The 16,802-nt window shown below is 41.7% G+C and overlaps 1 protein-coding gene across 34 annotated transcripts in view; it reads right to left on the bottom strand.

Annotated features, from left to right (window-relative positions):
• Positions 1 to 16,802, bottom strand: part of BMPR1B (bone morphogenetic protein receptor type 1B) — a 454,241-nt gene that overhangs the window by 15,412 nt on the left and 422,027 nt on the right. For 22 of the 34 annotated variants that reach the window (XM_055085847.1, XM_028491661.2, XM_055085837.1 and 19 more), the window contains 7 exons: positions 12,197 to 12,372; positions 9,897 to 9,980; positions 7,662 to 7,792; positions 5,890 to 6,136; positions 5,372 to 5,534; positions 1,510 to 1,855; positions 1,241 to 1,413 (listed from right to left, as the gene is read on the bottom strand). In XM_055085847.1, coding sequence (XP_054941822.1) covers positions 6,011 to 6,136; positions 7,662 to 7,792; positions 9,897 to 9,980; positions 12,197 to 12,372 — 517 coding nt within the window. In that variant the 3' untranslated portion in view covers positions 1,241 to 1,413; positions 1,510 to 1,855; positions 5,372 to 5,534; positions 5,890 to 6,010. The other 12 variants (XM_055085851.1, XM_055085862.1, XM_055085844.1 and 9 more) reach the window with 11 other exon arrangements.

The raw sequence follows: 16,802 nt of genomic DNA, 5'->3' as shown, positions 1-16,802 counted from the left end.
GATTTTTTGTTTGTTTGTTTGTTTGTTTGTTTGCGGTACGCGGGCCTCTCACTGTTGTGGCCTCTCCCGTTGCGGAGCACAGGCTCCGGACGCGCAGGCCCAGCGGCCATGGCTCACGGGCCCAGCCGCTCCGCGGCATGTGGGATCTTCCCGGACCGGGGCATGAACCCGTGTCCCCTGCAGCGGCAGGCGGACTCTCAACCACCGCGCCACCAGGGAAGCCCTCTGGCTTGTTTTAAACGTTGCCATCTTTACTCCCTGTAAAACTCAGGTCAGCGAGGAAAAGCAGTATTTATGAGCACCTGCTGTGTAGCTGGTGCGGGGCCGTCACATTGTTTACACGTTCACCTCACTTGTTCCTCCTAAGGGCTCTGTGAGGTGGGAGTTTTGTCCCAGTTTACAGGGGAGAAGACTGGGGCTCAGACTATGTTCTTCCGCAGAACGGAGATGGCGAAAACCACGGGATGGGAGTTAAATCGATCTGAATCCCAATGCTGGGAGGTAGTGCAGCTGGCTAAACACAGCCAATCACACAAAAACTTTAGAGTCCCTGGTAACTGAGATGCAAGCCCGCCTGTAGTCTCTGCGCCCAAACAACTCTGGATTTCCTCTCTCCTAATCCAGTCTCCAATGGATGCCCTCAAAAGCAAACTTTGCTCTCTGCCCTCCAGGATTCCCAGTCCATGGACAAAGAGCCTAGCAAGTTCCCTGTCCCTCTGCAGAGGGTCTTCTCCTCTCCAGGGCACACTGACTCAGAAACAACAGCAACAACTGGGTTGATCCACACCCCACGTACCTCACAGTTGGCAAGAAGGATGGAGTCTTTCTCCTATGCTTGTGCTCCTTCCAGGCTGCTGCCCTTGCATGGCACCCCACTCCTTTGTACGTCAGGCCATCAGGCCCCACCAGCCTCTGTCTCCACTCTCTGCCCCTCACTGACTGCCCCCCATTCCCCTGCAGCCCTGGAGAACCCTGCCCCACAATCGTCAGGTCATTAGACTGCCACCATCCTGGGAGGCTTCAAATTCCCCAGAGACAGATCCAGTGGCCTGGCTTTGGGGTTCCTCTTTCGTCACCAATAATCGTGTCCACTAATAAATCTGCCCAGCCCGTGATCACACCTTCAGCCTGTCCTTGATCTTGCTACCCCCTCTTGGAAATCTTGATTCTGAACAGACCCTTTTTCTCAGTAACCGCTATCGCACCATCTCGACCCCAGCATGGTTCCCTGTCCTCTGACCTTGTTTCTTTGGGCCTATCAGCTGCCTCCTCTCTAATCCGCCTCCTTCCTCTGGACCACATCAGCCATCACCTTGACGATGATCATTCTGAGTTTCCATGACTCATTGCTGCATATGCCTGACAACCCTGAACGAATCCAGTGGCCGCAGTCTCCATGCCTACATTGGGCTGCTGACAGAAAAATAAAATCATAAAATTACAGAGAAGAGTAGCACAAGGGATTTGTAATAATAGCTAATAGTAAGTGAGTGTTAGTTGAATGCTTACCTCATGCTTGGTGCATGGATTATTTCCTTTCATCTTCAGAACCACTCCATGCAGTAGAGATTAATGTTATTCCCACCTTCAAGGGGAAGAAACTGAGTCTTCGAGAGGGCACAACATGCCTAGTGTCACAGAGCGGAGAGAATGAGGGAGCCCGGGTTCACGTGCGGGCTGTACGGTGGTCCGGGGGCCACACCTTGGCCACTAAGCCACAGTTAGCACCATCCATCTTAACAGGGCCCTCGGCGTTGCCTGCAGCCACCCGGCTGTGATATCCTACGACGCAATTTTAGACCTTGTCACCAACTTTTCTACCTTTCCTCTCACTCTCAACAGATGACCATGCCTCCTAATTATAGAGAAAACAGGAGACATCAGACCATTCGTCTTGCTCTCCTGCCACCAGATGTACACACTTACCTGCAACGCTCTCCATGGCTGCCTTTCCCGCCTGCTACAATGTGAGATTTTTAAAGAGGAAAAAAGGCACAAGTATAAGATAACAGACATGTTCTTTCCAAGGGGAGAATGAAACCATTTTATTCCGGGGGAATGTTAAAACAAAGCCATATACAATTTGTAACAAATACAATACAATTGTTTGTTCCCTAGTCCTGAATAATTACAGTATATACAAATTCAATAAGGCACTGATCCCCCAAAAGAACACAAATGAGTCTTCTTTTGAAACAGAGACAACAAAATCCCTTATATATTCTAACTTTTCTCCAAAAAATATGGCATTGTTTTTTTGTTTTGTTTTACAAAAGGAATGATAACCGCTAAATTGAGTCACTTCTGATGCCTTCTTTCATTTCCACAGCTATGTGACTAAGTTTTCTAAGGAGATATAACTAAAGAATAATTCAAGTTTTAAAAAACTGAACTTCTTTCAGTGCCTTTCACCTACAAAGAAGAACCAGAACAGACCAACAACATAAAACACTAACTTCTAGTGAATAGGCATGACTGCAGAAACGTGAAAGTCGGTCATTACTCAGGACTTGCTCTACCTGACTACACAGCAATTGAAATGTGTCAGAGAATTCCCTGTAAATAAAATCTTAGCGTGTTTGCTGAGAAGCTTTGTTTTGAGAATAAAAAGAATGGTCGCTAGTGACTTCTGAGCTGTGCTTTCCAGGAGGTCAAAGGCCGGTCTCCTCATACACAATGTTCATAGAACTGCCGCCTGTGATTTAACAATCTACACCTTTTATAAATAAATATTACGTTTCATTTAGTACTTTATCCTCTATAATATTTTACGCTCTAATCCACATAATGGAGTTGTGCCAGACTCCAAACTGAACATAATATTTATATATACATATATATTTATATAATATATACAAACATACATAAACTATAAAACCAAACATCTTAGCATACAAAACTTATATTAGCCAACGAGTAGTATTTTAGGGTTCTTTGCAGGGAAAAGATTAGAAGAAAATTTTAGGCTTTGAAATAGTCCTAAAAGTAAGCATCAACTACATTATTTCCAGGTTCCCACTCTTCTGTTGAGAGACAAAACACAAAAATACACTTCTGAACTACCAGAAATTTAAAAATCAAAATGAATTATTTGGAAGTGAGTAGGTAGTCTCTTTAAGAACAACTTAATATTCCCTAAGCAAGGTGGATTTTGGTAAGATACAAGGAAAACTCTATTCGTAAATAAATTCTTGTTTCATTGAAAGACTATAGTAACTAAATGGGTCTTTTTAAGTATCTCTGGAATAATTTTTAAATGTTCATAGTGAGTAAATCAGGTTGGGATTAGAAAGTAAGCTACTCGTTTTTCCAAAGCAACCAAACAAATAATATAGAAGAAATGTGGATACTATCTTAATTTCTTCCCGTTCTTCACAGGAACCAACGCCTCCTTAGAAATCTAGTTTACTTTGAAATCCTCACCTCTTCACAATATATCCTGATTTGAGGTTATCCATGTATAAGAACTCACCTAAAAGAAAACACATTTTTACCTAAGACATAAGCCCAGCATCGCTTAAATTTAGGGAAAATCAAGAAACACGAACATGTCCCCACTTAACTGACATAAATGTTTACTTATTTGTTTCGTAGACAACCTGATTAGAGGCACTGAAGTTTCTCTCCTAGGCTCAGATGACTACCACACTTAGCTCTAGCCACGTACTCCTTCTAAGCTATCACAAAGAATACGATGTGACACAAGAGAAAGGAACCTTTACACTGCTACTGAGGTTATCTTTATATCAATCAAAGCAGCATTCTGATTATATTTGGAACCAACTGTTTTTAATTCTTTGAAAAAAGCAGAAACCTTTTTCATAGTCAAGGATTAAGGAAATATTCTTTCTTTGTTACAAAGGAGATGTGGTTACGGGGCACTGGGGAGTGAAAGCTGGATGCAGAACTCTGTTTCTCCTTATGCTTCTCCCACACCGTAAGCACAGCTCACAGCTGGTCTCTGCTCTAGGATGCTTTTCTGGAGGAACAAGTCACCAGTGCAAGCCCACTTCAGAAGTGAGGAAAATGTTTTCTCATTTTTAATGCAGCTGTCACATTTTCAAAACCCTCCATCCTTCAGCCACCCAGTGGTGAAATGAAAATGTGTTATAAAACACTGCCCCCTGGAGTATTCTGGAAGGAACATCTTTTTTTTTTTTTTTTTAAAGGGCTGGGCAGGGGGTTACTTTGCAGTTCTTTACTAAACACTACAGAATTTCTAAGAAGCAAAAGAAAACCACAGTCAGGAAGTAAATGAATAAAGTTGAGAGGGATGTGTACAATTTTAATCTTTATTAGGTTCCTGTTGCTGAGGAACTGGCCCTGTCGATGATCTGACTCATGTTGCTTCAAAAGTTAAAACCCCGCATAACTGAATAGGTGAGAAGATGTTTTGCACAAGTGCCACAGAGAAGAAAAAATAATAAATTAAAAAGTGGGGCTTCCCTGGTGGCGCAGTGGTTGAGAGTCCGTCTGCCGAGGCAAGGGTCACGGGTTCGTGCCCGGGTCCGGGAAGATCCCACATGCCGCGGAGCGGCTGGGCCCGTGAGCCACAGCCGCTGAGCCTGCGCGTCCGGAGCCTGTCCTCCGCAACGGGAGAGGCCACAACAGAGGGAGGCCCGCGTACCGCAAAAAAAAAAAAAAAAAAAAAAAAGTGAATTGAACGTTATGAGAATAAAATAAACTGAGTCAGCATTCCTAAGATGTGAAGCTATCACATAAGATATTAAGATATACATATTCGATCCGTATCTATTCTAGAATAATAAATCACAGCAGCCATAATATTCTGTGGCCTCCACTAGCATTCCTCTGCTGTCCCATTTGGAGGTTATATTTATCTATTTTAAAATTAGTTAAATTAACCTAACCTATGTTTCCTCTCCTTCCCTTAACTCAGACACAAAAAAGGCAGATAATAACAAAAAGAAACCCTCTTTGTACATAAAAAGTTGTGCATACATTTCCCCGTGCGCTTCTGTGAAGGGCTGTTCCACGTGCAGAAGAAACAAGCCGTGTGCACCTGTACCCTCATCCCCTACCTCTCTGACACGATCTTCTTACGGCACAAGAGCAAAGTATCTCTATTTTAAAGCGCCTTGTCTTCAGCAAAACTGATGGCAATTTTATACTTAATAGTGATCCCTTCATCTGAGAGATCAAAAGCATGTATGGGTCAATTCTCTGCCCGTTAAAAAAAAAAAAGCTTTGTTTGTGTTTAATGAAAAGGAAGGGACTTTACCGTAAAAGAAAAAGCCTACCAGAATCAGAAACACAGAGCGGTTCTGAAGAATAGTGTCAACATTTACTTCTAACAGAGTCACATAAAACCTTCATTTGTTCCATATCCTATAAAGCTGCAAAAGGTCACCTGTAGGAATCCCCAAACGTGGTCCCAGACAGGTGGTGCTTGTACCCGGGTGCATTCACATTGCTGCGGCCGCCCCGGTGCAGGCCTGGCCCGAGTGGTCTGAAGAGGTGCGGGGCGCAGGGGCTCTGAAGATGAGTTCCATTCTGTTCTCCAACTTCACCGACTGTTGGTTGGTAGAGTGCAACAAAATTTTACCAATGGAAACACGTATTTTCATTTACCTTCCAGGAGAGTTTCTGGGAAGAACTTTGCTGTTATTGTTTAAACTATAATAGTATAAACCTTAAAACATCTACATTATTTGTTTTATTTTGGCAAAATTAAAGCATCTTTTGAAAAAAAAAAAAAAAAAAAAAGGCAATCCCAAAATACAGGGCTTTCTTAGAAAGCAACATGCATCATATCTTGAACAAGTTACCCAAGCAGTTTCTCCCTCCTACAAACAGACACGATGAATCCGTGTTTCTGGGAACTTCTCTTTGTCCAAGCTGCTCCCTGAGAGGTGAGGCTAAACTTACTGGGAAGCAGGACGATGTTCACGGCTTGTACTGTGGATGCTTCTGGAACATCTTTTGCTCTGCCCACAAACAGAAGAGTATCTACTGGCTTTCTCCAGAGATGCTTATTTTTGCCCTCAATTCAGAGTTTAATGTCCTGGGACTCTGACATTTTGGCAAGTGTTTTCTTAACCCGCAGGGCTGTCAGTCTTGAAGCAGGATTGTGAGCCCAACACTCTGTCATGAGTTTCCCCATCTGCCTTAGACACTGCGGGAAGGAAAAGGAAAACTGGAGTTAGACAAACGTATTATCTGTAAGGTTGGCACTTGGTATCGGCTTTTAGTTTTGAGTTTCTGAAGTTTGAATATATTTTTTAAAGATACTCTTAAAACCATGTAGGCATAAAATTCCATAAAAATTCTTCTCTCATCATGCAAAGCTTAAATGATGAAAACAGATTTTCATGGCTTCCTTGTGATAGGAGCAAGCAGGTGGTTTTGCTGATTGTACAAGAGCACCTCTGAAGTCAGATTAAACAAACACAAAAATACCCAGGGAGTCTGTATTCCACTGCACACTCCCAGATTGTTTCTAACACTCGGTGAGCTCAAATCTTTTATCTAACTCCATACCATTCAAACAAACATGGTTATTCCTAAATCACAGCTGTCTGCTCCAATAATAGCATCACACTGTACCATTTAACAAGATTAATGACCTGTGCACAGCCTCACTACAACTTTCTCCTGTGTTCTCCTGTGGTATATCAATTATTGGCCTTCCTGTTGAAAAGCACAATTTCACTTCATTAGAAATCCTCAGTGAAGGGATTTTGAGTAATACCAATGCCCATAACCACCTTCAAAATAACATAAACTCCAGCATTTCATAAAGCTTTCTGCACAGCTCACTGGAAAACATATGTATTATTTAGCATTTCAGTAACTGGCCACAAAACCAATGAACCAAAGGTTATTTTTAAATGCATTTAACAGTGAAGAACTAGTTTATAAACAGTGTTCTGTCCATTTGTCTGCACTGGCTTTGGTACATTTTTTTCCGGGATGCTTCAAACTCCTCTCTGAATGTTCCACCCCTCTGAATGCTGCCCGACTCTCCAGGCCTGGGCAGGTTTAGAGGCTCAGAGGGCAGATGGAGAAGGGGTGAAGCAGGAGGAGATGGGGCAGGAAAGGCAAGGCTGGCCGGCTCACTTCTTCCTTCTGGGCAGCTCCTTGTTAGATCTGGTTAGGTTTCACCAGGACGGCCTCAGAGCCAGGCCAAATGTGGATTTTTCCCACAGCATTGCGTCATCCTTATTAACGAAGATCCACAGCCCAGTCGGGCATCTCAACTGGGTCAACTTGTACCACTTCTGTGTATAGAAAACCGAATTCTTCAGATGCCTTACTCTTCTCTCATCAAAACGGAAGAATGCTGTACGTGAGTTTGTCATGGAGAAAATTCATGATGCTTTACAAACACACGTGCACTTATGTAACGGCCTTTACGCAAGTGTCAGGACATCACCAACAAATGAAATAATGTTATCGATTATGCAGGCTAAATGCTGACCCATTCAATGTATTTTGGAAGTGGCAAAATCAAACAGGAGAAAGGAACAGATAATTTAACACACTGACTGCACTTAGCTCCATATAAATTACTGCCATGAGGCACCCTTACCATCACAGCAAAGAAAAAGAATTCCTGTGATAAATATTTGGAATTTTGGCAAAAGGAGAAAAGTCTGTTTTGACACTGGTCACATCCACATGGTGACCTACAGCCTCACCTCATCACTGCTCCACCGGTTGGGGAAGGAGGGACGCAGCTTCTTGATACACACGATCTCTCTCATGTCCTCATAAGAGGGGTCGCTGGGCACTAGATCATGATAGGGAAGCTGATATTCTTCCACTATACCTGAAAATATGGTTTCATTAATGTTATTATTTTCTGTGAAGAGGAAATAAAAGTCTAACAAATAAACTGTTCTCTAAGGAAAGTTCTATCGGCACCAAAGACAAGTTCAGGTTGAAAAACAGCAAAAACAAAACAAAAACAGCACCAACCTTGAAAACAATGTGCCCAAACGATACGATCTAATTTTTAAAAATGAAAAGAAAGCATAATGAAACATATTATATGCCTTCAAGCCTTTTTTCTAACTTCCAAAAGCTAACTAAACAAGCATCTCAAGTTTACTTCTGATTTTATAAAGGCCCTTGTACTGTGCGCCAAACGTTTTAAAATCTATATCAAATCTCGTTGCGAATTTGCCAGACACGCCCCAAATGCATACTGCACAATATGTAACTATTTCTACTACTGCAGCATGCGCTTATGAACCTCATAATAAATTTGGCAGCGTATCCTACTTGAACAAAATGTCAGATTTACATTTTTTCTGCTTAATCATAAGAATGTATTTTTGCACATTTAAAATTTGGAAAACTATACATACACACCTAAAAATATTAACCATGATTTTTAGGTGCAATGACTGTCTGATTTTTCTTCTTTAAATTTCCTGCATCTATCGGAACTGTCTACAAGAAATATATCACTATTAGAAAAAAAAAAATATGTAGTGTTGAAAGAACGGTTAAGAAATACAAAAGAATGTCATCTTTAAGGAAAGGTACTTATCATGCTAAATTCTATCCCATTTCATTTCCCTAGTATCTAATTTCTACCTTTTTTCCTCTTGTCCTTTAAAAAAGCTGGCTACCTGTGTCTTCTTTCTGACCTTATTTGAGTAACCCCTAACAGTAATTATAAGCAGCCTCTGTCCTCAGAGGATGCTGCTCTGAACAATCTTTCCAGAGAACCCTTTCTCCCTATCCTAAATCATCTTTTATAGAAATTTCATTGCTTTTTATCTGAACAAGATGATACTGTGGTGCTCCAAAGACAATGGTGCGTCAAGGACAAAGGACAACCCTGCCTGAAAAAGTTTCAGCGTTACACCCCCTACCAGACTCTTAATCGCCCTCACCACCATGTTGCAATGGTTACGAAATTCCTGAGCCCACCTGGGCGACGCCCACCTGGCCAATGGGACCTGTCCCAAATAAGGAAAGGCATCTGCCCTGTCCCACTCCCACCCTATAGAAGGAAGGTACATGTGTCTCTACCAGTCAGTAAACACAATTTTCACCTCAGACCATTCCTTTGTTTTCTGGCTATAAAAACTGATCAATGGCACATGTTCAGGCTCGACTCTCCCAGACTACTAGGAAGTCTGCCCGCTGTTCTGGCAGCGACCCTCCCCTCTAATAAATTCTATCTTCTTTACATTCTGCCGTGTGTCTGGAAATTCTTTTCCAACCTGCGTTTGGACCACGACAGATACCACCAGGTCGGAAGATAATACACTACATCATTAAATTCACTGAGGGCTTACTCTAAAAAAAATCTGGAGCCTGTATTATGTCCTTTCTTGTAAACTCAAACCCATTTATAATCATAAAGGGCCAGAAGATTCGAAAGTTTTTTCAGACCATTCCAACTCACCATTTATTCTGTCCCCTGCTGAGATCACAGAGCATAATTATACGTATTATCTATGTTACTATTTCCTTCCACTGTGTGTCATCTCTATATAAGATCATGAAAGCACAAGGTCTAATGGATAGGAGATGCTCACTTCATTCCCATTCTTCCTCCTTTTCTAATTCTCAAGACAATGGCTCAGGAAACATCTTGAGAGCAAGGATGATGTCGATCTAATTTATCTCAAATTTCCCGCAGTGCCTAATGTTGGTGCCATTATCTGGATGGACTAATGCATGGATGGTGGGGTAAGTGCATATAGGAAAACAGATATAGAGCCAACCACATAAAATTATCAACTAATCTAAGTCCGTCTTTGAACTCTAGGCCTTACTCCTTTCTCCTTACCATGCAATTAAGTTATCAAAATTTTCCATGTCTGCTGCCTTTGTGTTTGAAACTTCAAAACTTTCTTTTGCTTCCAAAGTTTGAAAGGCCTACAGCTGGATGTGTCTACTTCACCCAGAAGTACCTGGACTAGAAAGATGAGCCCCCAGACTTGCAATATCTTCATAAAGGAAAGTGTTAGAGAATAGAATTTGTGTGCTTTGCCTCCCTGGAAGAGAAAAGAAACTCATTTATTGTGAGTCTACTATCTACCAGGCATGGAGGTAGGTATGTTATATAATTTATCTTATTAAATTCTCACAAACACATTTATGAGACAGCATTATTATACACACTCTACAGATGAGGCAACTTGGCTTCAAAGGATTAAGTAACTTGCCCAAGGCCATACAGTTGGTATGAGGTAGAGCTGGGAATCTCTGACAAATATACATCAATCTCATACAGAGATAAGGTAACATTTTAGTACCTCTTGAACCTCCACAGGCAAAGACAGCCCTAGCAAAGCAATTAATATCCTGCTGTTTACATAAGGCTGGCTTTTTTCTTAAGCAGAGAATCATTTCTCCTTTATTCCGGTCTTCCTCAGGTTTTCAAATATAGGCTTCCTGTAGCCCTATTCGCTTTAGATGTTTAAGAAAACATAATTAGAAAAGTAATCTTGTACTTTACTTCTCCTTTAACTTCTATAAACCTGTCTTAATAAAATAAGTGTAGGCATATTATTCAAAAATAGGCTCATTTATTCTTAATAAAGCATGAGATCATACTTATGATGGGAGATTTATAGAATATCTGGTTAGGAAAATTTTCCTACATACATTAACTTTCCTTTTGGACTAAAGACTTATCTTACTTTAGAGGGAATGTATTCTATTTTATTTTATTTATTTATTTTTTTGGTACGCGGGTCTCTCACTGCTGTGGCCTCTCCCGTTGCGGTCTTACTTTAGAGGGAATGTATTCTATTTTATTTTATTTATTTATTTTTTTGGTACGCGGGTCTCTCACTGCTGTGGCCTCTCCCGTTGCGGAGCACAGGCTCCAAACGCGCAGGCTCAGCGGCCATGGCTCACGGGCCCAGCCGCTCCGCGGCACGTGGGACCTTCCCGGACCGGGGCACGAACCCGTGTCCCCTGCATCGGCAGGCGGACTCCCAACCACTGCGCCACCAGGGAAGCCCTGTTCTATTTTAAAATGTGCATAAGAGGCACGGAATTCCCAGAGTGATTCGAAGGCACGACATCACTGAAGATGATCTTTCTACAAAAGTGTGAATGCCTGTTGATTTACTGTTTCTCCTTCATATTTAAATATTAATCTAAATATAAGTTAAGCCTCTACCAACCAAAATGAAAATTTAAAACGCTAGCTAACATGTATTGAGTGTTAGTTATACGCCAGGCAGTTTTAATTCTTTCTACAATCATTGAAACCTCACAACCATCTGAGGTAGATACAATAATTCACCTCTTTCTGACAATAAAAAAACTGAAACAAAGAAAAATGTAGTAACCTGTCAAAGGTTCACAAATAATAAATGGCAGGTCCAAGAAAAAGAATCCCCCTCCTAGTGAAGTGCAGGCTGCACGTTCACACTCTCGGACAGGCTCAAGCTTTTGAGAACGTGAGGAACTAGACATCACGAGGGAAGGCAGCAGTGCCAAGGTTTCTGAACAAGTACAACCGTGAGCAAAGGCATAGAAAGGGCACTTGATACTGAAGAGCCTGCAGCTCAGCTCCTCACCTACTCAAAAGCAGATGATGCAGCAGTAAGCAAAACACTACAAGCAACGATGTTACCTCTGAATATTTAAGATGTCCTCTCAGTCTTACTAGGGAATCCTTACGTTTGTAGAAAAGTAATCATGAACAATAACGATATTCTTGTGCTTTAACTTCCTTTTGATACAAACTGATGTTTTCAAACTGCTTTATGAGGAAGTATTACAGAAAGTCAAGAAGTAGAGGGGTGCCACAATGGGTGCCCCGCCCTACATTTCTGTGTCTCCCTTCATCTGTGCACCGGAAGCCACAAGGAAAGCATCACTGATGTTGGGGGTGGAGCCGGGAGGTTGGTAGGAAGAAGCTGGAAGGGGCGGGAGACGGGGGTCTGACTTGCTGGAGCACCTGCTGGAGGAAGAGCTCAAGAGAGATAGGAGAAAACACATATGGTAGAAGGGGGTGATCTCTGAAAAGGCAAGAGGAAGCTCTGGAAGAGACTCATCAGTAGCAAGTGAAGGGAAGGAGGCAGTCAAAGATAATTCTAAGAGGTTAAATATCGTTTCCTGGGAGGACTGAGACTGCATCAACAGAAATAAAGGGGAAAATCAAATCAAACCTGATTCTGTAAACAAGATAACTCTGATTTGTGATCGGAAAGAAAGGATGTGTAGTAGCTCCAACAGTATCGCTGTCACTTACCTCCTGATACACATCTCCTAGCAACCTCCCAAAGGATGAGTCCAAAACTGTACATGTCTGCCATGATGTAAGACTGAAAGTGATTTCTATTCAAGCTCTCATCCAACACTTCTGGAGGCATATAGCGTTTGGTGCCAACTCGAGTGTTGGGTGGTATGTCAACTTCATTCGTATCACTGAGGAAAAAGTAAAGCAAAGCGCTATCAGCACTGAAGAGGGCCAACAAATGACAAGTCAAGGGGATTCCTGACCCAGGGCTTTAGTGAAAGGCGGGAAAGGATATCCTTTCAGGGTTCCTTAAAAAACATTTCTTGCCAAAAGTTAAATATTCACAGGTAAAAACCCAATGTAGATGCTATTCAATCAGAATGAAGCTGCCACATATAGGATAGCATTGCCACTAGATCAAATGTAAGCTCTAAATTATTGCTAAATATCTAAAAAATACCATCCTTCCCTTCATATCTTAGTAGCTTTGCTCTTAAAATTGGCAGGTGCACATGCCAATTTGGTTTGAGACAGTATTTCTTAAGCCAAGTGTTGGGAGGCTTTTATAGCTACAAACAAGTAAAAAGGGACGGGAGGAGAGGACCAACAAAGATTTGCATGTGTTTTATTGTGATAAGCAGAGACCTATAAAACAGCTTTCTACTATCACTATTATTTCATAAACCGAATAACATGTATTTTTAATGACAAAAGGAAATAGTTGAATATAATATCTTTTGCTTTAGGAAAATTTTACAACATGATCCATTCACTATAATTCCCCATAGATGGGGAAGAAATTCCTGATGGAAGGACACCAGTCTAGAGTCTGGCACATGGGAACCATGGCCTCGGTGCAGCGAGCTGGAGCCGGAGCTATGAACCCATGTTGCAAAGCTGCTGAACTATGATTACTCCAGAGGCTGACCATTAAATGAGAGGATACATGCAACATCGCTGCCAGCGCAGCACCGAGCACACATCACAAGTTTAACAAGTCCCACAGCTCAATAGAAACTACTGGAACTGAGAAGCAATGAGCCCCCATTTAGACGGATGAAGAAACTGTGAGACAGAAAAGGCCTTGTGCAAAAACTCACGATTAAACTGAAGTTTGTGGGAAATCTTGGCTAAACCTTCCTCTCTCCTGATTCCCCAGAAAGAGTTTTTCTTTTTCTTTTCATCACACTCCACTGACTCTCAAGCATTTATATGTTCTTTTTCCTCAACGTGGAAAACAGTTGCATAAGTCAAAGATCACATTTATCATGCTGTGTCACAGACAACTGCAAACTTACCAAAACACTAGTGGCTTTTGGGAAAAAACCTCTGGGCCTGATCTTATCGCCTCAATCTCTGTCTTCTAAAACTCTGTATATCTCAACACTGTTTACATTTACTAACACTTATAAAGCTTCACTCTTACGACCGTTTAAAATTCACTTCCAGCTAAAATCCTTAAGCTAAAGCTATTTCATCAGACGTGTCACTAGGATACTCATTAGGCCCCTTGGGATCTTCTAAAAGCAACAACTGTGAAGGAGCCTCTTTTCCTGAAATAAAAGTTAAAGTGGAAATTTTTTTAAATGAAAAAAAACGAACGAGCTGGTACTCCTTACCATCTGTAAACGTACGTCTGAGTGCTCTGGGCTCTTTTCTAAGACTAGAAAGAGTTTAAAACGTGAATCATAGTATTTACCAGCAGGATACAATAGAAAAATGTCACCTGGGTACCTAAATAGTACATAGTAAGGAAGGAACGTTGAGCAGAGAAGAGGCTTAATGATAACCATTAGATTTAAAAGATGCCACAAAGGCTCCATCTTCAATTATAAAGCAATTTCTCTCCTCTTCTACCCACTGACACCTCTCATGTGAACACACAGCGGATATTTCATTAGTATGTTATATGTGTGTGTTATAATTTATAATTTTGAATCATTAGAGAAAGACAGTGCTGGGATTGGACAGAGGATTCTGGGTTCTATGCAGAGAAACGAACATGGGGGTTTGCAGATGGAAAGAAGATGGTAAGGGGCCTAAATTACATTCCAGAACATGTCCTGGGAAAGGAAACCAAGAACAGTCCTAGCATGGGCCCTACAGGAGTGCATTTAAGCGAAAGATGTACTCTGACCACAGGTGATAAAGATTTTTAGGCAATTCCTTTCCATTCTTACACTTAGGTCCTTAATGTTTTATTTGGATTCGGGAGGTCAGGAAGGGTTGATGGAATTCGTGACATGGAGACATCTATTGAAAAACTAAGAGGTAATTGGTATTAGATGATAACGGAATTAAGATTGTGATGGCCAGACTACATACAGTTCTCTAAACTCTCATTCCCTCAAACACTGAAAAAACATATAGTCAAGGATGTTGCTTGTCCATCAAAGGCCCCAAAACCAGTTCCGTACACAGGCCGTGTGTGGTCGGCACTGCTGTGCCTCGTCAACCTTCCTCTCCCCATCCCAGGGGTTTCCCCACTAGTATCTGAGTACACATCTCCCCTGGGAGCATCTGAGTAAATATCTTCCCCTAGAAGAATCTGAATAAATACTCTCTCTTGTAGTATCTCAATAAATATCCATCTTCCACCCTAAGACAGTAAACTCCTCTGAGCTCTGAATAACTGTCATAATCATTTGTTATGTCCCTAAAGAGCACAGCCCCCTTCGCCTCCATTCACAGTGTGCCTTGCACATGGCAGATAAAGAATATACTTTAGATGAAAGAAGGAAAAGGCCTTTTTATAGTAAACGTCGCTGTGGGTGACTTAAAGAGATATGTAAAAATCTCTGTAGACCATAAAAGGAGATATTACAGGCATATAGGAAGATAAATTGAATTTTGTTAAGCAAATTAACTTTGTAACAGTTGGCTATTAACCCAATGGCACATGCCTTTAGCACTATATTTAAAGAACAAACATGCTAATTATAAGTAATTCCCATCTGACATTACAAAGTATCAGATCCTCCGAGACACACAGCTCTGCCCCTTCTCCCCTCGGGAGGGCTTCTCTACTTGAAAGTCATTACACTGTATTTCTCTCCCAGGTCTTCAATCACATCACCTTACCCGTCCTCAAACAAGGGCAGAGAAAAATGGAACTTGTATTAATCTTCAAGACCAAAAAGAGAAATTAAAGTGATTTAACACTCGGGCAGCAAGAGTAAAAGAAGAAAAAGAGACGGGAAGCAGAGCCAGACAGCCCAGAGCCTTAAGGCTAGGTACGGAGTCACTGAAGGAAAGGGCCAAGCAGAAGGAAGGAAGAAGAAAAGGCCAGGTTGCCTTCAGCTTTCCTTGCCTTCCTTTTCCATGGAGGCCGGGAGGGCTGAGAGCCGATGTTGGCAAGAAAAGATGGATACAGCACAAGGGGGCAGAGTCGGGGAAGAACTCCAAACCCACAACGTAATTCCACGTGCTGCAGTGGCTACACGCACACATCTGTGTAAATTGTAAAATCACATACAGGAAATATAAATGCCAACCAGGATACTGGTTACTTCTGGGAGGAAAAGGGAGGATAAAACAGGGAGGAGAATACAAAAGGGTTCTTTAACACTGGATTTCTTTTTTTAAAAAAAAGACCAGACAAAAATAAGGCAAATTGTTAATATCATTCTTAAATTATTACATGAGTGACTCATTATTTTTTATATTTTCTGTATGTTCAAAATATAAATAAAAAGAACTCAGCAGGATCAGGACCAAGAAAAGTATACATGTCAAGGATTAAGGCATAGGTTAGAGGCACAAGTCTCTGAAGATCAAAAGTCCTCTAAATAAACTGGACAAAAGTACAAAAAAGATACATTTCTACCATCAAAATGTGGTGCTGCATTCACTGTAGAGGAAACACGATCTCTCTTCTCCCTTCCCATGGAGAAGGGATGGAAATATTTGCACAAAAGGGTCATGATTAAAGAACTGGGTTTAGAGAATTACAGGGGCATTGTTACCCAATCATGTTTTTACAACTATTACTTCTACTAGATCCAGCATGGCTTTTGTCCCTGTTAATATGAGTACTGCTAAGATACAGATTTAAGTGGAACTGGAAGAAAATAAAAGTAAAATTTGAAGAAAATAAGTTAAGGGATGTCAAATAAATTCCTCTCCAGGAAAAAACCTTTCACTAGAATCATACTTTAATGGGTACTTTTCTTATGAACGTGAGACAGCAGGGCTGGGACAGGATAAAATAAAAATACCCAAAATTTTCTGATTATGAGATGAACAGTCACAGACCTTCAAGATGGCAGAAGAGTAGGACGTGGAGGTCACCTTCCTCCTCACAAATACATCAGAAACACATCTACACGTGGAACTGCCCCTATAGAACACCTACTGAACGCTGGCAGAAGACCTCAGTCATCCCAAAAGGCAATAAACCCCCCATGTACCTGGGTAGGGCAAAAGAAAAAAGAAAAAACAGGGACAAAAGAATAGGGATGGGACCTGCGCCAGTGGGAGGGAGCCGTGAAGGAGGAAAGGTTTCCACACACGAGAAGCCCCTTCGCGGGCGGAGACTGCGGGTGGCGGAGGGGGGAGCTTCGGAGCCGCGGAGGAGAGCGCAGCAGCGGGGTGCGGAGGGCAAAGTGGAGAGATTCCC

This window comes from Physeter macrocephalus, chromosome 7 (assembly GCF_002837175.3).
Source record: "Physeter macrocephalus isolate SW-GA chromosome 7, ASM283717v5, whole genome shotgun sequence".
Taxonomy (NCBI): Eukaryota; Metazoa; Chordata; class Mammalia; order Artiodactyla; family Physeteridae; genus Physeter; species Physeter macrocephalus.
Note: the sequence above shows the minus strand (reverse complement) of the source record. Positions and strands in the feature narration are given on the sequence as shown.